Genomic DNA, 23470 nt, shown 5'->3' on the forward strand with positions numbered 1-23470 from the left:
AAGACTTGAAGGACTGCCAGTGTCTCGCAACTGCCTCATGGGGGTGAGTTGGACTGAGCCATGTGTACTGCTTTATAATTTAATTAACTGTTTATTTCTTATGTTTTATATATCTGTCTGTATAAATAGATAAAAAAATGATTAGCATTCTGGTTTCGTTTCTCTAGAGAACTCTGTCTAACACACTTGAGATAGCTGTCCTGTTCGTCGTGTTGTAAAGTTCCACCAAAGGACTGGATGGGAACATGCAAATCACATGCATAAGACTGATTCAACGACTGGCCATTTTGGAATTCCGATGGGGACAAGAGTGAGACATCTCAGAAGCGGTATGAGGAAATCTGCAGTCATCAAGAAAGAAGAACCACACCCATTAGAACGTGTGTGAGAGAACTGGCATAGGCAGCAGAGGTATTTCAGGGCACACAGTATTGAGACCAGGAAACAGCACAGGAGTGGAGGGTGGGCTTCCTGAGCTTCAAGTGAGGCAGAGGTCAAAGATCACAGAGAAACATGCCTACCAGAAGGTCTAAGAGGCATGGCGGCAAAAAAGTATATATATTTCCTTAATTCTATCTATCTATCTATCTATCTATCTATCTATCTATCTATCTATCTATCTATCTATCTATCTATCTATCTATCTATCCTTAAAGCTTTGTTACCCATTAGCTCCTTAACACACCTTGTAGTTGTGAGTGTTGTCTATGTGTTGTGTGACCACTGTAATAGATTATCAAACCCAGCAGAAGAAGAGTGCAGTGGGGTAGATGGCTGTTGTCAGAATGGGGTAAGGGTTCTGAGGTAGTTTATTATGCCAACCTGGCTGATAAACACATGTGGGGTTAACTGAAGAGCAAAGGGATAAAGGCTTGGTGAGCCTCACCTTTCTAGTTCTCAGGTCTCTTGCTTTGTGATGGTCGCACCAGGGTGCAGCTGCCTTAGCAGGTTCCCTGCTTCTGCTGGCAAGGCACACTTCCTGCAAGACATCCTTGAGAGAAGCTGCATGGACTTACCCCGATGCAGCCCTGGGTGCTGGAGCAGCCGTGTGGAGACCCCTGCCAGCGTTGAGATGCTTACAAGTTCACTGATTCGGCTTTCCTCCTGCAGTCGGCATCATAGTGTGTTTTGTGAGATGGAGGAGGACTTTGTGGATTGGTGTCGGACATATGGGTTATTGGGTTACTGTTGGAGTTGTGGGCTTGGGCAGCACTGGGTTGGGATGTTTTCTTGATGGGCACTTGCCATTTATATAAAAGTGTCTCTTATACATGAGTTTCTGTGGATTTGTTTCTCTAAAGTACTCAGACTAATACAGGTTCCTAACGGCAACTAGTATGGAGTTGGCTTTTCCTCCTTTGTGAAGTCAGAAGAGGTCAGATGTGACCTTCAAGGTATTTCATCAAAATTCAACGTAAGGAATGGAAATGGTGTGTAATTGTGGAACTGTCTGTACAGTCATAAACAACTAAAAAAAAGAAGCAGAGGGAAAATTCTTTTGTGCAGAATACCCAAGAATAAACATTAAAAATGAATGGAATAGAAAATAGTAGATAGTAAGCAGTATGGTAATAATCATAGACAATATTATAAGGGGATCCTAAAATTAGTAGGCCAACGAATGATGAAAAACAGGTGATTTGCATTCTGCTCAATGTGTTGTGTTGCTGTAAGAGAAATTTACTAATAATAAAGGGTCAAAGTGTTAAGTGCACAGACGGTAAGAATGGAAGTAAATAAGTTAGACAAGGAAACAAAAATCCTGACTCTTACATCAATGTGAGGTATTTAATTATATGCTAAACATAAATAGAAACATTAAAAAACAGAAAACCACGTATGTTCAAGACTATTTTCTGCTAGCCTCATTTTGGAATAGTCAAAGGCTTTAAGGAAAGAGTTACCTTGAACTGAGAGTATAACAGATACCCCTGAACACAACCCCACATTACAATGAAATTGTTGTTTCCCCCAAAGGCACAAAATTGCTCTAAAGACTTCTTTTTAGTCAGAATTGCTGCTTTAACCCCAGAAAAAATTCTTATTCCCTATCAAATTTGCAGTATTAGAGCGGTAAGAATTAAACTTGATTTATTGACAACGTAGTCCCCTATTCTGAGTTCTCACACATGAAGTGAGGGGCGACGACTGTGTAGACCTTCCAACATCCCCTACACTCAGGATTTCCACTCAGAAGGGTCTTCCATGTCTACAAACTACTGAAGAACACTGAGAGCCTTTATACACAGCTTACAAATTATAAGGTTTCTCTCCACTGTGAGTTCGAATATGTTGAGTGAGCGATGAACAGCATCTAAAAGCTTTTCCACATTCATAAAGCCTCTTCCCATTGTGAGTTTTTACATGTGTGGTGAGGTGCGATGACTGATTAAAGGCTTTCCCACACTCTTTACATACATAAGGTCTTACTCCACTGTGAATTCTTCTGTGTGTGGCGAAGTTCGAGGCCTGCCTAAAGACTTTCCCACACTCCTTACATTCATATGGTCTCTCCCCACTGTGAATTCTTCTATGTATAACAAGGCTTGAATTCTGCCTAAAGACTTTCCCACACTCCTTGCATTCATAAGGCATCTCTCCACTGTGAATTCGTGAATGCAGAATAAGAGACGAGCAACAACTAAACGCTTTCCCACATTCCTTGCACTCATAAGGTTTCTCTCCACTGTGAGTTCGCATATGGGTGGTGAAAGAGGAGCAATAACTGAAGGTTTTCCCACATTCCTTGCATTCGTAGGGCTTCTCTCCACTGTGAATTCGCAAATGTGTGGTGAGAGATGAGTGATAACTGAACGCCTTCCCACATTTCTTACACTCATAAGGCTTCTCTGCACGATGGACTCGTTGATGTGTAGACAGGCCGGAGGGATAACCAAATGCTTTCCCACAGTCCTTACACTCAAAAGGCTTCTCTGCACTGTGGGTTCTCTGATGACTAGAAAGGGCAGATGGATAACGAAAGGTTTTCCCACATTCCTTACATTCATGGGGCTTATCTCTATTAGGTAATTTTTTACGTAAAATAAGGGAAGGACTATAGGTCTCATAACCCTCTTTATCTTCATGCTTATGAGGTCTCACATGTGTCCAAAAAGATGAGACGCTACGGAAACCTTTCTCACGTTTGTTAAAATCAGAGCATTTCTCACCTGCAAGTGTTGTCACAGTCTTCTTAAAGGATGACATACACACGAAGTCCACCCCACATACCTTACATTTGTGGGGTTTCTTTCCATTACCTGTTTTCATAGGAGTGGTCAGGTGAGAGGGACAAAGGCAAGGGTATCCACATTCCTTACACTGACAGGTATTGTATTCGGTGAGAGGTCCAGTATGATGGTCATGTGATGTGTGATCCAGGAAGACTTTTCCACAGTGACCGCGTGCAAATCTGTTTGGAAGATTTTTTTGTAGCACAGTAAGATTCAGATTTTGGCTGAAGGATTTCCCGTACTGACTTCTTTCATTTCTTCCACGGAGACTTTCTAATGTGTGACTTCTGTTTAGAAAGAGGCAACATTTTGTTGGAAATAATTTGTTCCTACTTAACCATCATCAAACAGTTTACATGCATATTTTCTGCCTCACTCTCTCTCGTGTTTTGTAGATTAAATCATCTGGCATAAATACAACCATTATTGTCACTGATTTTCTAAAACATGAGGCCTTCTCATCATGGGGCCACGTGAACAATGTTCCTAGCACTGGATATCAGATTCAAATTTATAAAAATTTGGGCTATGATGGGGAACTCATTACAAGGATCCACATGTGACCTCCTACCTGGGAGACGGACAGCAGAGAAGGGGGGGAAGGGAGACTCCGGATAGGGCAAGATATGATGAAATAACAATGTATAAACTACCAAGGGCACATGAGGGAGGGGGGAGCGGGGAGGGAGGGGGAAAAAAAGAGGACCTGATGCAAGGGGCTTAAGTGGAGAGCAAATGCTTTGAGAATGATTGGGGCAGGGAATGTATGGATGTGCTTTATACAATTGATGTATGTATATGTATGGATGGTGATAAGAGTTGTATGAGCCCCTAATAAAATGTAAAAAAAGAAAAGGAAAAAAAATGATTAGGGCAAAGACTGTACAGATGTGCTTTATACAATTGATGTATGTATATGTATGGACTGTGATAAGAGTTGTATGAGCCCCTCATAAAATGTTTAAAAAAAGTTTGGGCTATGAAAATAATTAATTAGGTTTATATGAAAAATATACATATAAATATATAAAAGCAGATGTATGTGTGTATTTGTCCAGATAGAGGTTTGAACGTGTTTATAACAGTTCAGCAACTGATAATGTCATTAAGGGCAACTTATGGAATATTGTGACCAAACTCTGTAGCCGCTGGATTTTGAACCTTGCAGAAAACAAACATCGATGCATAGCTTCTTTGTCGCTGCCCACAGGTCTGCTAATACCCAATCTTCCACGTAAATCCCTAAAGTTTCAGAAGTCTTATATGAGTTTGGACCAGAGGCAGGAGTATAGAAACTCAATCTCTCTCTTTCTCTCTCTCACACACACACAAACACACACAATTGTCCACTATCATTGATTTTCCCTTCTGTGGTCCAAATCTGATGAGCAATAGATTTGGTTGCTTTGCATTCATATACTGCTATTGTTCATGTCAGCAATTACTGAAACTTTATGAACCAGTCTGTTTGGAGTGCAATCCTGAAAGATTCTATGGAGAAAGCACTGAATGATGCAGAAAGGTGCCAAAGAAAACGGAAAGAATACACAGAGTCCTTGTACCAAAAAGAACTACTCAACGTGCCGCTATTTCAGGAGGTAGCATAGAAGCAAGAATCAATGGTGCTGAAAGAAGTTGTTCAAGCTGCACTGAAAACATAAGACAAAAATAAGGCTCCAGGAAGGGACGGAATAGCAACTGAAATGTTTCAACAAGCTGACGAAGCACTGGTAGCACTTACTCATCTAAGTCAGGAAATTTGGAAGACAGATACTTGGCCAACTGACTGGAAGATATCCATATTTGTACCCATTTCAAAGAAAGGTGACCCAACAGAAGGCCCAGAGTACAGACGATCATCAATAGCACCCATAAGTAAAATTTTGCTGAAGATGGTGCAACCGTGGCCGCAGCAGTACATTGACAAGGCGGTGTGAGCGGTTCAGGCTGCATTCAGAAGGGGATGTGGACCAAGGGACATCACTGCTGATGCCAGATGGGTCTTGCCTTTTAGCTGAGAAAACCAGAAAGATGTTTGTGTTTTATTGGCTCTGCAAAGGCGTTTGCCTGTGTGCACTCTAACAAACCATGGATAACCTAGAGAGAAATGAGAATTCCTGAATTACCAAGGTACACCTGCCTCAGGCTGTGGCATTCTCCATCACCTCATGTGGTCATGGTGACAGCATCTGGAGCCCTTGACACTATTCAGAACCACAGGGTGGAGTTTACCCTGCCAATCAGGTTGCTGCTAGATGACCTCATCTGGAGACGCTGTGCTGGAGGCGGGACACACACACTGTCTGTTTGGTATTTCTTTCTTTTTATTTTTTCCCTGCTTGGTATTTCTGATGACAAGACACATGTAGACCCAGCGCTGAGATACTTACGCCGCCATTGGATCCACAAGATCCCACCGGCCTGTGATCTTCCTGCATTCGGCGTTATTGCATGTTTTGTGTGAGCCTGAAGAGGAATTTACGGACTGGTATCAGACATATGGGCTAATATCGGACTTATGGGCTTGATCTGGACTGGACTGGGATGTTTTCTTAAAGTACAATTACTCTTTATTTAAAGCTCTTTCTTATACACGTATGAGTGTGGATTTGTTTCTCTAACATACCTCATAGACATGTTAGGCTAACATACCTCATAGGCATGTGAAAGCTGGACACTCAATAAAGAAGGCGGAAGCATCGATGCATTTGAATTGTGGTGCTGGAGAAGAATCCTGAAGGACCACGGACTGTTTAAAGGACAAACAAATGTGCCTTGGAAGAATACAGCCAGAGTGTTCCTTAGAGGTCACAACGACGAGACTTTGACTTACATACTTTGGAGAAGTTGTCAGAAGGAACCAGTCCCTGGAGGAGATCACCATGGGAAGTAAAGTGGAGGGGCAGTGAAAAAGTGGAAAGTCCTCAACAAGATGGATTCAGAGAGCGGTTGAAACGATGGGTTCAAGCACATGGACAGTTATGAGGACAGTGTAGGACTAAGGAGTGTTTCGTTCTGTGTGCATAAGGTCGCTATGGGTTGAAGTCAACTAGATGGCACCTAACAACAACTTGAACCTGTTAGCACCCTGGTACAGTGCTCTTCTTTGTCCCCTGGAGCTCCAAACATCAGTGTAGACATCATCAAGCTGAAGAGCCACACAATACACCACCAATTCTAGAACAGCACAAAATCAACGTATCAGGAGCTCTTCCCGGGGAGGCCTAAGGTGATCTACCAAAATGGCTTGCTACTAACGACCCAGAAACCCCCATAGAAGTCATGCAGATTAAGAGGGTCAAATCTTCACCCGAATTTTAAAAACCCTCACGAACCTGTCCAGTTCATCATCTGGAGAGCCATTAAGTATCTGAAAGATGTCACTGCAGGAGCTGTGTGTCCTTCTGACGTTACAATGGTGGGATTGGTAGATGTGACCAGGCCACACAGTGGGGTTGGACCCAGGGTCGGTGGCCCAGAAAAGAGTGCTGAAGTTTTGCTGTATATGCTTAAAAATGCAGAGTGATGCTCCTCTTAAGGGTTTAGATGTAGATTCTCTAGTCATTGAGCACATTGGGTGAACAAAGTGCCCAAGATGGGTTGCTGGACATATAGAGCTCATGGTGGGGCCAACCCACACGTGAGCCCCACCCCTGCCACACTGCAGTGATCCCGACTGAAAAGGAACACATTGTTCCCAAACCAGAAGAGGAAGCTGCAAAGAAGAAATCCCAGAAGAAACCTAAGAAGCAAAAACTCAAGGCTCCAGAGTCAATTAAGCTTAAAATAAAAGTTTTTAAAAAAAGCATCAAGAAATCCCAATCACAATGACATGAATATTTTAAGGGAGGGGACCCCCAAATTCCCAAGAAATACATGCTTTGTCATGAAGCATGGAAACACCTGAAGAAATGACTGGCCAACAAGCCAAGCCACGGACGCACAGGTCAAGGCTATCAAGTCTCTTACAAAGTCCAAGGGGGTTTAGCCTAAGATCCCAATAGGTGCCAACTGTCAGCTCAGTGGACTCACTGTCAGTGACCATCACAGGCCTGGACAGTGGTCTTGGGCAAGTACTGCTTGGACAGTGGTCTTAGGCAAGTACTGCCAAGGGTCTGAGGCTCTGCTGGCCAGGGTTGAAAATCCAAGGCTCAAAGTAAGTCTAATGGGTCCAACCAAGGCCTCAACTCATTTGCAGGCTCCAGGTTAAGCTCTCAAAGGTGACCAGGTCCCCCTGGAAGGCTGCATGGTAGGGTTCCCCATCTGAGGACAGAGGGCCTGGTAATACAGCTGGTGTGCTCCTGTGTTATTTGTTTAATTAAACCTGAGGCAGCCGGAACACAAAACCTGGTATAAACACACAAATATGTATTTTAAGCTCATGGCACCTAAGAACCTTTTCCTGGGGTTCTAGAATGAGCAGTTTTGCTTGAATTATGTTCTTGGTAGGTGCTATTGGGTCGGTTCCAACCCAAAGCAACCTTGCTCATAACAGAATGAAACAATTCCCGGTCCCGTGCCACCTCAGTACTGTTCTTTATGCCTGAGTCCACTGTTACAGCCATGGTGTCCATCCATTTTCTCAAGGGCCCTCCTTTCCTTCACTACCCCTCTTCCCCACCTAACATGATGCCCTTCTCCAGGGACTGGTCTCTCCTGATAACAAGCCCGAAGTATCCGGTCTTTTACCAAGACATTTGTTTGTCCTTATAGCAGCCCACTATACTTTGAATAGTCTCTAGCACCACAACTCAAATACATGGGTGTGGTGAGAGGTCAGACGCTTGTAGGCATCCTCCCCGAGGGCAATCAGTTGCCAGACTGCAGTGGGCCCCCACACCATTAAGGACAACGGACAGGCCTGCAGTTATCATTGGGTTCCTGTAGGTGTAGTTCACACCCTACTGGTAATGGTTCCTATGAGGAGCCAAAGAACAGATCAAACCCAGTTCTGGGACATCCAAAGTTAAGCTGCCAATCTGACTCTAGGATCCGCCCATCTTGTCACATGTATACCCCCAATCCCTCTTCTTCCTATGGCGTGTATGTCCTTAAATTGTCCCTCTCTCATTGCTGTATAACCTATAGTGTAACCCCTTCCTGTGACGTCTTTACCTGTAATTAGTGGGCTTTCACACCCCCAAAGGTATATAGGCTTGGGTTAGCAATAGAGAGGGAGGGCTCTTGCTCTCTCAGCTCCTCCATTGGCTTCTCATGGCCCATCTCTGTGGGTTCAAGTTAATATGTTTTTAAAACCTTGGCAGGAGGAAGAGAATGATTATCAGTGCAGTGAGAAGTCTTGTATCTATTCAAATCTAGAAAAGAAAGCAAAAGTGTCTGTGACTGAGCATGATTGAGGTGATGAAACTTTAGGAAAAACTGAAGAAGCAGGGATTGACTTGTCATGCAAGGCCTCTGATTCTAAAGGAAACCTCATGGCCAAAGCCTATATGCCCTCGGGGGACTGCAGCCTCCGAAGGTCTAAAGGTGATAAAAGTACTAGAGGCATCCAATTCCAGATTCCAAGACCCAAAGCGAGACCACTAAACAATCCCAGGAAGCTCCCTTGTTTTCAAAGGTAGAGAAAGCAAAGAAACAAGATCAGCAAAGTAGTGAGAAGCATCTAAGCTTTGCAAAGTTAAATCAGGTGAGAAGCAATCAGGATGGGTTTCAGGCAGATGAGAAGATTTTAGGCAGAGCTGAAAAACCTAAGTCTGAGTCAGAAGGGGATATAGTAACAGCATCTGCTCCCCTGCTGGAATTGAGTGTAAGAAGGACTAGAGATTGTAACACAAGCAAGCAAGCCAGTGCTGGAGGTGGAGAGATGAGCTCCAAAGAAATGCAAAGTAAGGGAGCTAACACAGATGATGAAGTTCAGGAAGTGGAGCTTCAAGACATACAGGTTGAGAAGCCGAGCTCAGAGATCAGAAGCAAAGAGGTGGAATTATAGGAAAGCACCTTTACTTTCTAGGGTAGAAAGGGGGATTGCAGATGGAGATGCAGAATTTAGAAGGTCTTATCCTCTTAAAGCTACTAACAGACAGCCTTACGGGAAACACCCACAAGGAATTCACAGTGCCCTTTCCTTTGAGTTGCTAAAAGCTCTTAAGCAGGCAGTCAATGATCATGGCCCAGACTCACAATTTATAATTAGCATGATAAGGGCTTTAGCAGAGTCCAGGAGCTTTAGCGAAAATTTGTCTTTACTCTTCAGAATCTTTGCAACATCAAATGCGGTGGAAGGAAGCAGCCCTTGCACGAGTGCACACAAATTTAGAAGAGGGCACAGATATAGGAATTCAATTGCTAGGGGCTGAGAATTATATCACAGTTGAGTCCCAACTACCGTTTAAGGAACAGACAATAGGACAGATACGCAAAGTTTGCCTAAGGGCTGGTGAAAAGATAATTCCATCAGAAGAGAAAAAGCTGAGTTACACAGCTATAAGGCAGCGGAATGATGAGCTTATGCTAACTTTGTGTTCTGAATGGAAGACGCTACTTCAAAACATGTAAAAAAATGCCCAGGCAGTCAGAGGCCTATAGCATAAGCAATCTTATGATTTCTCTAATAAGCACTGTAAAAATGCCTTGCATCCCTACATGGAACAGGGCACGCTGCTAGAACATCTTGGAATATGCAGGGCCTTTTCACGAAGATGGCGCCGAAGATGGCGCCGAAGGTGAAGAAGGAAGCTCCTGCCCCTCCCAAAAGGGAAGCCAAAGCAAAGGCTTTAAAAGTCAAGAAGGCCGTGCTGAAAGGCAGCCACAGCCACAAAAAAAGAAGATCCACACGTCACCCACCTTCCGGCGGCCCAAGACCTTGAGACTAAGAAGGCAGCCCAAATACCCTGGGAAGAGCGCCCCCAGGAGAAATAAGCTGGACCATTATGCCATCATCAAGTTCCCCTTGACTACAGTCTGCCATGAAGAAGATCGAAGGAAACAACACACTTGTGTTCACTGTGGATGTCAAGGCCACCACACACCAGATCAAACAGGCTGTGGAGAAGCTCTATGACATTGACGTAGCCAAGGTCAACACCTTGATCAGGCCTGATGGGGAGAAGAAGCCATATGTTCGACTGGCTCCTGACTGACGCTTTAGATGTTGCCAACAAAATTGGAATCATCTAAAGTGAGCCCAGCTGGCTAATGCTAAATATAAACTTTTTCAATAATAAAAAAAAATGCAGGAATGTAGAGACAGATGCATAGAAGGTCAACCTCACGGCAGCTCCCTTGGCAAATTACACCAAACCAAGAAGAAAATGCGTTAGCTGTGGAAAGCCAGGTCATCGTCAAAGACAGTATAGGGAGAGCAGGCTACAGCTATTCAGATCGAGTTTAAAAGACCCTGAACTTTGCCTCCGTGGTAGGAAGGGAACTCATTGGTCGAGACCATGTCGCTCAAAGTTCAAAAGTGAAGGGTTGCCACTCGCAAAGGCTTCCCGGCGGGAAAATGGAGGAAGGAGTTTGATCCAAGTTCTGCCTAACAGAGCTCAGAAGGCAAGGCTTCTGCCTAAGCCAGCAAGAGAATCTTTGAATGGCAGCAATCATAGGTATCCCCCAAACTCACAGCAGGAGCCTCTTATTGAAAGAGTAATACAGTTGTTGTCCGGAAGATTTAACCTAAGTACTCAAGGAATTAAAATTGATCCTGGAGTTGATCAGAGTTGTGAGGAAAAGCCAAAAGCTGTGATTGAATCAGAAATTAGAAGCAGTAATTGGGGTCCGCTACCTAAAAGAACTATAGGATGTTTATTAGGAAAGTCCAACCTAAATTCTCCAGATGTTGCTGAAGTTATTGGGCAGGATGATGAAGAAATTAAGGCAGTGATGAATTCTGATATACCATGGTTTATAAAAAAGGAAGATTGCTTAAGCCAATGTTTGCTTCCTTGCATTACTGGAGTTAAAAGTTACAACTGTCAGGAAAGAGTACTGGAGAAGTCTGACCACCCTTTAAATGAAGGGGTCTCTGGAACGCTACTGTGGGGAGACAAAAGCACCCTCACATGGAATTAGAAATTGAAGGAAAAAGGTTTTTAAACTCTGGATATGGGGTCATTTCCTTAGGGAATTCACAAGGGCCTAAGACCAGCCATTAACTTCCTCTAAACCCACCTTGGATGGAATGAGAAAAGTTAACCAGATCAGAATATTGCAAGAAGGTAAAAATCATACCGTGCAAAGAGCCTGTAACCTTACTGGTAAACTTGGAGGAAAAATGTCTGTTTTACTTAAGTTAGCAACAGCTGAACAATTTTAAGAATTTTTCAGTCTTTCAAAGTATGGTAACAAGTTCTCCCAATCAGTCAGCTCTCTTAATTCTCTGAGAGCTGGGAGCCAAAATTTACATGTTAGTTCTGTAGATTCTCTGAGAGCCGGCAGCAGAAATTTACAGAACAATGAAGGCTATCTAACTAGTAGTTTTACTGGTTCAAGACCAAGCAAGGTAACTGAGACTCTTAGTAATGCTTTGAAATCTGAATTGTTAAAACAGAAGGGGGAGAACAGGAATCTTATGTGTGACAAAGTACATTTAGTCGTTTTAATAAAAAAAATTTTTTCCTTACTAAAAGCTTGCAACAAAATTAGGACAGATAAACACATTTTCACGTCTACAGAAAAAGCGGATCCTAAGAAATCCGAAGAAGGTGGAAATCGCGTTTGGGATCCAGGTCCATTTGTCACCCGGAGAAAAGGCTATGCAGTTATGGTTTTGCAGAATAAAGCTGATGGGCTCCCCTTGGACGGACACAACCACGTTCGGAGAAAGGTGGACATGAAGGACACAAGGAACCACAAAAGCTTAATCACAATTCCTTTTTCAGGTTAATGACACCCCGAAGAGAGGGGCTATTTGTTTATATTTTCAGAGGCAAAGGACATAGGTGGATTTCTCTTCAGCCAGCAAGGCCCAGAAGAAAGCCGGGAAGCTGATGTGGGACCTGACCCCCCTGTCCTGTTACTGAAGTTATCCAAAACGTCAAGAAGACCTCGCAGATTCCTGAGAATGGCAATTGCTGACTGCTGAGATATTTCTTCCATGGCTGACGCAGTCTAAGAAAAACTCTGGGATTCTTATCAAAGCGGAATATTTTATACAATGTGACTGGACTATTCCAACAGAATTGTTGCTTTGCGGAAAGATGAAGATTTTGGACTTGTCAATTGTTGAAATGTGATTGGAATGTAACTGATTTTTGTAAAACCCTTTATCCTTATAATAAGACATTGCATGATTGGGATTTGATTAGGAAACATTTGCAAGGCTTTAAGGGAAACATTTCATTAGATGTTGAAGATGTTGATCAGCTTAAAAGGGATGTTTTCTATACATTCAAAGACAGTCTTGAGGCATCTCCTGGCTCTGATATAATTAAGCGATTGGTGAAGGGCATGGAAGGGTTGGAATCTCATGCTTGGGTTCAAAGTATTTCTCATAGCCTGGGTTCCAGCCTGAGTGCTGCTCATTAACACAATTTTCGTCCTGGCTATCACGTGTTGCTTCTATAGAAAGCTAAGGTGTATGAAGGAGAATCACACGGCCTCTATGGCACTTTTGAAGTTCGCGCATGAGGCAAATACCGTGAGGAGCAAAGAACAGGAAGAGAGTGTTTAAGGACGAATCCTTCACTGTCTCGCAAAGGAACCTGGAAAGCTAGGTTTCTAGTGGTGGAGGGGGACCTCCACCCTTGTGAGTTGTAAGTCCTAATCACATTCTCATGACATTGTTCCTCGCTTTACCCTCCTGTATGGTGCTGCTCTGAGGTTGTCTCTTACGAGCACAAAGCTGGTTGCTGTGTGGCCGGCAGCTTTAACTATAGAAGCAGACATTCCTATGTGGCCCCATTTCTTCCAGCCGTGGCATTCAGCCCCTCTCATACCTTCCTCCAATAGCAGATGGACACAGGGGGACTTTATCCTCCATGTCTGGATTCAAAATGTTTCTATTAAGCCTGAATTTTTGACTATATTAATTGGATCATGAAGTTTTGCCTTGACAGCTTTCAATGTATAGAAAATAACCATGTCGCCCATGTGGCTTTGGAATTTTATATATATAACGGGGGACTTGTGAGGGGAGGTCAGATGCTCACAGGTATCCTCCCAATGATTTGGTTCCTGTAGGTGGAGTTCACACCCTACTGATAATGTTCCCTATGGGGATTCAGAAAATAGTTCAAAAGCACTCTGGGACATCCAAAGTTAAGCTGCCATCCTGACTCTAGGATCCGCCCATCTTGTCACATGTGCACCCCCAATCCCTCCTCTTCCTATGATGTGTATGCCCCTAGATTGTCCCCCTCTCATTGCTGTATAACCTATAGTGGGACCCCTTCCTGTGATATACATCTTTGTCTGTAATTAGTGGGCTTGCACACCCCCAAAGGTATGTAGACCTTGGTTAGAAAGAGATCTCTCTCTCTGCTCCTCCCTTGACCTCTCATCAGCTCCCTCTCCTCCCCTGTTCCCTCTCCCCTTGTCCTCCTTCCCTCCCACCCCACTCCATGTGGACCACCAAGCGGGGCTGAGGTGAGCATGCTACCATGAAATATGTCTGACTCCATTATTTGACTCTCTCTTCTATCTCTCATGCTCTCGATGACGTTAATATAATATCTATATATCTCAACCGTACAACTGTGCCTATCAAACCCATGATGAGTGGTGGGGGCCTGGCCCCTCAAGTCCAACCACACATGGGTTTTTCTTTGGTCTTCCTTATTCAATGTCCATCTTTTACATGCAGATGAGGCGAGTGAGGAAGCCATGGCTTGGGTCTAGCACACCCAAGTCCTCAGCTGTCTTTTTGTGTGTGCAAGCCATCTTTGGATCTCTTGACTGCTCTTTCAACGAGCACTGAATGTGGATCCAAGCAAGACACCATCCTTGACAACCTCAACCTTTTCATCTTTATCCTGTTATCTGTTGGTCCAGTTTTGAGGATTGTGGTCCTCATGCTATTGATTTGTAATCTATACTGCAGGCTGCAATCCTTGACCTTCATCAGCATGTGCTTCAAGCCCTCCTTACTTTCAGCGAGTGGGGTCATGTCATCTGGATACCGCAGGTTGTTAATAAACCTTCAGTCCTGATGCCACATTCTTTTTTAGAATCCAGCTTCTTTGATTATTTGCTCGGCATACAGATTGATTGAGTAGGATGAGAGGATACAAACCTGTCATACACCTTTCCTGATTTTAAAGCATGCAGTTTGTTGTTTGAATGATACTTACCTTAAAAGTCTCCCACAGTTTTTATAGTGATCTTTATTGCTGTGTGGTTGGGAGACTTCTCCAAACATGGAGGACCGGGTGTAAATCTTCATGAGTTGCACGGTCACATGTTCACTGGATAACTTTTCACTGTCATCAAGGCTTCTATAAACTGACCCAATAGTTCAAGTTGAAGTTCAAAATATGAAACAAAAAAGAAAAGGAATTATTGGGGGGGGGGCGGGGAGGGAAATGGTTACTTTGAAAAACAAAACAAATTCTGGTCAAATTTCCCTCTTTTAACACGGTGACCACAGTGACACAGCAATTAACTAAGAAATCTATCCACCAGGAACGAGAGTGATGATGACGAACAGGTCTAACAAAGAGAACAAAGCAGAAACATATTTGATAACATTGTTTATCAAGTCAATTTCCACTCAATGGGACCCTACATAGTAGCGGTTCTCAACCTGTGAGGATCTCGATACCTTTAGGGGGATGAAGAACCCTTTCACAGGGGTCGCCCAATTCATAAGATTGGCAACATTACAGTGATGAAGTAGCAACAAAAATAATTTTATGGCTGCCGGGGGTCACCACACATGAGGAACTGTATTAAAGGGTCGAGGCATTAGAAAGATTGAGAAACGTTGCTATGTAAGGGTTTCTGAGGCTGTAATTCTTTTCAGGAATAGGATGTCTTATCTTTCTCCTGTGTGTGGCAGGTACTTGTAGTTAACCATCTAATGCTCACCTGACATTGTCATTATAAAGACCGGCAGGGCCTCCACGACCACAGTATGGGGACTGCTCACAATACAGGAGTCCGCTCAGGTGTCTTTCTGAACATTTCTCCTTGCTCAATGATTCACGTGTAATTCCCTCCATTTGAGGCTGCTCCTTACAATTCCTGGTTTCCTGGGACACTTCCGGACCCAGGGACCTACATGCGTCCACTGCCCTTAGATGGTCTCTTTGCTTCTCAGGAAAAATAAAGGGGGAAGAGCTAACACAGTGCTCGCGTACAGGAAGACAGTGAAGGGAAAGGATCGGTTGCCTTGACCTTGAGCCCAAACTCTGCTCTTCAGGGTGGCCAGAGATGGGCAGTTTCGAGTCTACCCGCCACGAATTAATACTGTCAAACCTGTAACACATACACTGAAACTCGCTACCAGACCCAACTCTCTCTCAGTGCTCTCAGGTGCCTCCAGAAGCCCGGGCTTCTTACACTTAATTCTCTTCAAGAGTCTCGTGGCTTTTAATCACAGCACAGACCAAAAAAGTTCCCTTCCACACAGACAGAGCTTTATGTTCACTCGGAAGCCAGGACATTCACCTGCACTGGAACAATGGGCAATGTCCCCAGTTTCACGATGGAGTCGATTCCTCATCCTGAAGACTGGGCCAAAGGTGAAGGAAATCTTTCTGTTCCACTGAAAGAAGTGAGCACTTAAGGCGTGTTCTTACCAATGGAGGCCAGGTTCTTCATGGTCTCCACCATCACGTCCCTGTAGAGTTCCTTCTGATCCGGATGCAGCAGAGCCCACTCTTCCTGGCTGAATTCGACGGCCACATCCTCAGGGACCACTGAGTCCTAAAACAGCCCACACGTTCTGGGTCAGCAGGGCACCACTCGGCCAATGGGAACAGGGCAGAGGTTGAGGCTGACAGTCTCCGGGAACTAAGAAATCAGCGCATTTGATCCAAAGTTCTGTGCTTTACCCAGGTCGACTCTAGGGTATTAGCTTTCAGTCTAATCTCTTCACGACTTCCCTTCCTCAGAGAGAGGATGCTTCGTTTCAAAGGCTTTCAGCACATGGAAATCCTCTTTCCATGGTTTGACTGCCAGCAATTGGTCCTATGTCTCCCTCTTTATTGTCTAGAACTGTTTGAAAAGAGCGCTGAGATTCAGCCATTCAGACCTCACTCCCTTTTTAACCATCAGCTGCAGAATGGGAGATTTTCCCTTAGTCACCTAATCACCTTGTGAGGACCCAGGGCCCAAACACTGGGGGCCCAGGCCCTGCAGTCCCATACTTCCTTCAAGTCTAGGAGCACGGGAGGTGGCAGGTGTTCCACTGGTGAAAAGCATCGTATTTTGGAGAACTGTGAATTTCTCTATGCCAATTGCCTATTTTTTCTTGTCCCCCGTGTCCCTCTCACAGAGGACAGGCAAAGGTAGCAGGAGGCAAAGTCCACAGGCGAGACCGGGAACACAGGCACGAGAAGCACGTCTGCACATCATTTCAAATATTAAAAACGACTGTTCTGCTCAACCAAGGCAAACCCACAGATCCTTCACTGAAACACAGCCAAGACAGTGCAGACACTCATGCACACACGTCACATGTAGACACTCATGCACACAGGTCACATGTAGACACTCATGCACACAGGTCATATGCAGACACTCACACAGGTCACATGCAGACACTCAAACACACACGTCACATGTAGACACTCATGCACACAGGTCATATGTAGACACGCACGCACACAGGTCATATGCAGACACTCATACACACACGTCACATGTACACACTCATGCACACACGTCACATGTAGACACTCATGCACACAGGTCATATGTAGATACTCATACACACACGTCACATGTAGACACTCACACACGTCACATGTAGACACTCATGCATACAGGTAATATGCAGACACTCATACACACACGTCATATGTAGACACTCATGCACAAAGGTCATATGTAGACACTCATATACACATGTCATATGTACACACTCATGCACACAGGTCATATGTAGATACTCATATACACATGTCATATGTAGACACTCATGCACAAAGGTCATATGTAGACACTCACATACACATGTCATATGTAGACACGCACGCACACAGGTCATATGCAGACACTCAGGTACACACCATATGCAGACACTCATGCACACAGGTCATATGCAGACACTCATGTACACACCATATGCAGACACTCATACACACACATCATATGCAGACACCCATGCACACAGGTCATATGTAGACACGCATACACACACATCACATGTAGACATTCATGTACACACTATATGCAGACACTCATGCACACACGTCATATGCAGACAGTCACACACACACGTCACATGTAGACATTCATACACACACACGTCACATGCAGACACTCATGCACGTTTCATATGCAGACACTCACAAAGACATGTTACATGCAAACACATGTCAGATGCAGACACTCATACACACAAGTCACATGCACATACTCATACACATTTCATAGGTCATCGACAACACCAAATCCAAGGTAAATGCACAGGACACAAATGGATCCATTAACCTCCATTAGTGGTTACAAAATTTCATGTCAACTTGAAGATATGTAAGACTGTAGGGGTGCAGCCCAGCCTGCCAGTGAGGTCACAGCCTGATGGTGACTCTTTGTGGGCATGGCCTTCTCATAAGGAGGGTTCTGGGAACCCCTCTCTCTCTGCCTTCTCCTTCCTGCTGGTGGACCCTAGTTGCTGCCAGAGCCCCGGAAAAGAGTCCCCATCATTGGATCCACGGGACTTTGCAGCCCCTGGGCTGTGACCTTCCTACATTCTGCATCATTGCATGCGCTGTGTGAGTCTGAAGAGGGTCTTATGGACCAGAATAGAACTTGAGGTCTTGGGCTGGATTGGGTTGGGATGTTCTCTTCCTACATAGTTACTTGTGGATAAAAAGCTCTTTCTTATACATGTGTGAGTGTCAATGGATTTGTTTTCCTAGTCAACCTGGTCTAACATAACCTTTATACCCAGGAAAGAAAAGATACATGGTTTAGACTCAGAAAAGGTCATTAGCAGTGACGGAAATGTGTAAAGTTGGAAAAGTGGGAGGGGGGAAGACACAGCGGCACGAGCCTAGTCCTAGTCCATTGTGATTCCCCACTGTGCGTCCTAGGCTTTCTGCACCCCGTTTCCAACCAGGCTCACGTCTCGGCGATGCCTGACCCCTCTTCATGCCGTTACTCGTGCTGAGGTCCCGAGCTGGCTGCTTATGGCATCGCCTTCCGTGCTGGGGGAGTGATCGCACAAGCTCGGGGTCTTTTTCAGGGTCCACTCCGCGGTCCTGATTGAGGACATTCCCTTCACGGAGAAGGATTTTGGGAACGGCCCCCAGAACATATTCACCCTCTGACAGCAAGTCAGCGATAGCTGTCTCATCGCTGCGGCCTGTACCTCCTCCTCGGAGGATTCTCTTTCTGCCGAGTTCAGCTCAGTAAGTTCAAGGAGACGCGGTTGCTAGAATACATTCCCGACCTCCGCTCCACTCCTAGAAGACCACCTCCTGGGAGACCCACCCATCCGGCACCCTCTGCAGGGCTGGGTCTCCCTGGTGACAGGCTGACTCCCTTGTTCTGTCTAGTGCCAGGCCCTCTCGCCTCATCCTGTACCACGATAAAGAGAAACAGCTCTCTTAAAAAAAAAATCAAGACTTAAAACAAGCAAACAAAAAACCCCCAAGACGTGTGGAAGGAGGGTGGGGTGGAAAGGGGGAACCAATCACAAGGATCTACATATAACCCCCTCCCCTGGGGGATGGACAACAGAAAAGTGGGTGAAGGGAGACGTTCACAATGTAAGATATGACAAAGTAACAATAATTAATAAATTATCAAGGGTTCATGAGGGAGGGGGGACTGGGGAGTGAGGGGACAAATAGGTAGCTGATACCAAGGGCTCAGGTAGAAAGCAAATGTTTCGAGAATGATGATGGCAATGAATGTACAAATGTGCTTGACACAATGGATGGATTGTGACAAGAGATGCACAAGCTCACAATAAAATGATTAAGCTAAAAAAACTCCAAGACTTATAAAGAAAAACAATGAAGTAAACACATAACGCTAGACCTACTACCAACACATCCATTCTGACTCACAGTGAGTAGATGGAGTGAGAGGTGGATTGCCCCAGAGGCGGTGCATCTTTATCGAAACACCGCTCCCACCGAGCAGCTGTTTGGATGACTGAACGCTCTGTCAGCAGGGGAATGTTTACACGCTGGGCCGGCAGGACTCCTATCCTAAAGTGACATGGAAATAAAGATGGCAGCACTGACCCAAAACAGAAACAAGAATTCCCAAATTCTGGGAAGGAGTTTGGGAGTGGACACTGCCCCACTTTAACTGGGCAGATCTGCTGCACAAGATAGCCTCAAAGAAGGGAAGTGCACAAGGTCACCTTGGGGGACATGCTTGCCTGAATCAAGGCATGTTGCTTGTTACAGCTGTATCATAGACCTGTCAATCTGGAACACCGAATGTGCACAACCACGCTAGAATCGATGCATTTGAGTTACAATGTTGAGCGACACAAGGTTGGCGCGGCAACAGTTCATATCCAGCCTCACGTACCTGTGGTCAAAAGAGCCCAAGAGTCCCTTAGAACTCACCATTTCCTGGCTCTGGCTTCTGAAGATCTAGGGCAAGGTGGCCTCTTGAACCCCAAAAGTCACTTCAGGAGGCAGGACGGGCGGTGGATGCGGAGCACAGCGCAGTCTGGAGGCAGACGAGTGATGTCTGTCTCCCACGCGAGTCAGAGCAGTTGAAATCCAGCCGTGGGGTTTTCGGAGGTGCCAGAGGGTCGCCCCAGGTCCCTGGCTGCCTGAGCTGGCTTAGTTCTCCCTGCACCAAAATGAGGCGCTGAAATCAGAGCATGGGGTGGAGACAGTGTTGAGTAAGCAGGAGGGATGGGTGTCTGGCTTCGTCCCAGGTGCGGGGAACAGGCCCATCCTGAGGGCACTTACACCGAAGGCAGAATGGGCTCCAGCCTCCAGAGCACAGCCCTGCTTTCTTCATTTCCAATTCCGTACACCATTAGGAAAGGGAACCTTTCTATCATGCAAGGACTCCCAGGACAACTGAATTACTCTGTGAGAAACTTATTAGATGAGGGACCTAGAAAACAAAACAAGGGGAGTGTGGAGCAAAGACCCAAAGCCCATCTGCAGACAACTGGACATCCCCTTATAGAAGGGTCACACGGAAGGGTCGAGCCAGTCAGGATGCAGTAGAGCGCTGGTGAAACATACAACTTTCCTCTATTTTTTGATGCTTCCTCCCACCCACCACCCACCTTCACTGTCATGATCCCAATTCTACCTTACAAATCCAGCTGGACCAGAGCATGTGCACCGGTACAGATAAGAGCTGGAAACACAGGGGATCATCCGTCTTCAGGACCAATGATGAGAGTAGTGATACCAGGAGGGTAAGGGGAAGGTGGGGGAAGAAAGGGAGAACCCATCACAAGGATCTTCATATAACCCCCTCCCAGGGGGATGGACAATAGAAGAGTGGATGAAAAAGACACTGAAAAAAATTTTAATAAATTATTAAGGGTTCAATTCATGAGGGAGGAAGGGCTGGGGAGGGCGGGGAAACGAGCTGATATCAAGGGCTCAAGTAGAAAGAAAGTGTTTTGAAAATGATGGCAACAAACGTACAAATGTGCTTGCCACAACGGCTGTCTGTATGGATTGTGAAAAGAGCCGTCCAAACCCCAATAAAATGATTTAAAACAAAACGGTATCATGGGTGTTGCTCTAGCATCTACTGGAGGATTTTGATTACTGAGTACACACGGACTCCTATTTGGCCTTCATTCCTAAGAGTGACTCTTCCTTGACTCAGGATGTGCACATCTGTGCTTCACCAATGCCTTTTTCGTCACCGCTGTGGCTCAATCTTGAGGATCTGACTCAACACAGAGCAGACAATGGAGGTGCACACGCTCTCATCACGTACAGTAAGCGTTTTTCATCAACATCAACACTTTATATCCGACCAAGGACTACAGGTTGTGTTGCTTCTCATACTATCTCATCTCCTGATTTATTAATTCATCGTGAATTCGATGGGGGAATTACATATCTGATCATTTTACAGTTAAACAATGTTTCAAACTTCCATTCTTCTTTTAATCATTTTATTGGGGGGCTCATACAATTCTTTTTTTTCTCCCCCCTCCTGCCTCTGGAAGTCATACAATTCTTATCACAATCCATCCATCCATCCATCCATCGTCCACCCATCCATCCATGCATCCATCCATGCATCCATCCACCCATCCATCCATCATCCACCCATCCATCCATCCATGCATCCATCCATGCATCATCCATCCATCCATCCATCCATCATCCACCCATCCATCCATGCATGCATGCATGCATCCATCCATCCATCCATCCATGCATCATCCATCCATCCATCCATCCATCATCCACCCATCCATCCATCCATGCATGCATGCATCCACCCATCCATCCATCCATCCATCCACCCATCCATCCATGCATGCATGCATCCATCCATCCATCCATGCATCCATCCATTGTGTCAAGCACATATGTACATTTGTTGCCATCATCATTCTCAAAACATTTACCTTCTACTTGAGCCCTTAATATCTGCTGCTCATTTCCCCCTCCCTCCCCACTCCCCCCACCTCGTGAACCCTTCATCATTCACATATTATTATTTTGTCATAGATTACACTGTCTGACGTCTCCCCCTGCCCTCTTCTCTCCTCTCTCTCCCAATGAGGAGGCTATAAGTAGATTCCTGTAATCAGCTCCCAATTTCTACCCCACATTCTCTCCACCGTCCAGGCATCGCCACTCTCATCACTGGTCCTGAAGGAGTCATTGCCCTGGATTCCCTGTGTGTCCAGTTGCTCTCTGTGCCAATGTGCATCCTCTGGTCCAGCCGGATTTGCAAAAACTTCCATTCTTGATGAAAATGTTGGCTTCACACCCAAGGAATTCCCCACACCATGCCTCTTACTAAATGTTTTCCTCCTGAGGTTGGGGATAACCATCATTGTACATATATAATCCTACATCCGACGCTAACCTCAAAGCCGGCCCTTGCGCCTAAAGGGGCGCTCCCGGCACTGAATAGGGATTCGAACTATGAATCAAAGTGTTAAGCGCGCCCCCAACTAGTTACGCGAAGGGTTCTGCAAGCCCTGACTGCAGACTTTATTTCGAATTTGACCACTTCAGCGTTGTCCAACGCGGGGCACTGAAAGAGGAGGCTGGTTACGAGCAGGTTGAAAAAACTATCAAGAAAAAAGAAACCAGCAACAGAAAACCAGTGTCTGCGCAAACCTGACACCTTGCTTCCAGGAACGCACACCCATTCTTGAGCGAGCCCTTCCCAAAGCGGGCTCCGCTGCAAACTCGGGGTCGCTGCGGTGCAGCACCCGCCGTGCGCGGTGCAAAGGGAGGCGCGGAGCCCGCAGCGCCCCGAGTCAGCACCACGAGCCAACAACACACCTGCAGGCCCGACCCGGGAGCCCCGGGGACCCCGACTCCGCACGAGTCCTCACCCCCCGGGTCCGACGGACCGACCGCAGCGACGCGCGCAGCTCCAGCCCGGCTCCTCGGCGTCCGCAGGGCGGGGGGGCCGGAAGAGCGCCTCCAAACTCGGGGTGTGACGACACAGGCCCCCCGGGCCCACGGCGGACAGCCGCAAACCCCGAAGGGAGCAAAGAACGCAACGTGAGGCGGCGGAGGGCCTCGGAGGAGCACTTCCGTTTCCGGTCCGTAGGTCCCGCACGGCAAAGCTTCCGTGCGGAAACAAAGGGGGCGGTGGGACTCGTGTCCGTGGTGCTCCATCGTTCCTCCTCCTGGTATTTGGGGTCAGGCAGTGCCTCCCCCTATTTGTTCCACAGAGAAGGTGGCCAGATTTTAACATTGGTAAAGCGGGGCACCATTAACGGGAGGGAGGGGGGAGGTTTCTTGATTAAAAATTTGGTCTATAGAGAGCAACAAAAAAAATTCATAGAACGCAAAAATAGTATTGTCATATCTATTTTTAAATTTCAACAAAGTACAATTTAAAAATGTAATACATTAAAAATTATGTATAGTATTATTTTATTCTGTGGCATATTTCTCACTTGAGTGAATTTTTACAGTAACTTCTGTCGTTTAAAAGGCCATGAAGTTTTTACAAGAATTTGTTAAATT

At 45.5% G+C, this 23470-nt stretch overlaps 1 protein-coding gene across 5 annotated transcripts; it reads right to left on the minus strand.

Moving 5' to 3' along the window:
- Positions 1–1762: 1762 nt before the first annotated feature.
- On the minus strand, positions 1763–23021 carry LOC142434971 (uncharacterized). Of its 5 annotated transcripts, none has more exons than XM_075539554.1 (6): positions 22828–23021; positions 20240–20390; positions 19886–20135; positions 15929–16055; positions 14480–14630; positions 1763–3520 (listed from the first exon to the last, which is right to left on the minus strand). In XM_075539554.1, exons 3-6 carry the CDS (start codon positions 19886–19888, stop codon positions 2251–2253), a joined length of 1551 nt encoding a protein of 516 aa, XP_075395669.1. In that variant the 5' UTR covers positions 19889–20135; positions 20240–20390; positions 22828–23021; the 3' UTR covers positions 1763–2250. The 5 variants fall into 5 exon arrangements, with proteins under 5 accessions (XP_075395669.1, XP_075395673.1, XP_075395668.1 ...); XM_075539558.1 differs by having other exon boundaries at positions 1763–3412; positions 22775–23021; XM_075539553.1 differs by having other exon boundaries at positions 22775–23021.
- Between the last annotated feature and the right edge of the window lie 449 nt (positions 23022–23470).

This window comes from Tenrec ecaudatus, chromosome X (genome assembly GCF_050624435.1).
Source record: "Tenrec ecaudatus isolate mTenEca1 chromosome X, mTenEca1.hap1, whole genome shotgun sequence".
NCBI classification, from domain to species: Eukaryota; Metazoa; Chordata; class Mammalia; order Afrosoricida; family Tenrecidae; genus Tenrec; species Tenrec ecaudatus.

What these genes read in the sequence shown, in the direction of transcription:
- LOC142434971 (XM_075539557.1), bottom strand. An exon ending in GAAGAACCTGGCCTCCATTG is followed by an intron (nt 14,631 to 15,928) that starts GTAAGAACACGC and finishes CTATTGGGTCAG; the next exon opens with TTTATAGAAGCCTTGATGAC. An exon ending in AACTGTGGGAGACTTTTAAG is followed by an intron (nt 3,521 to 14,479) that starts GTAAGTATCATT and finishes CTTTCTAAACAG; the next exon opens with AAGTCACACATTAGAAAGTC.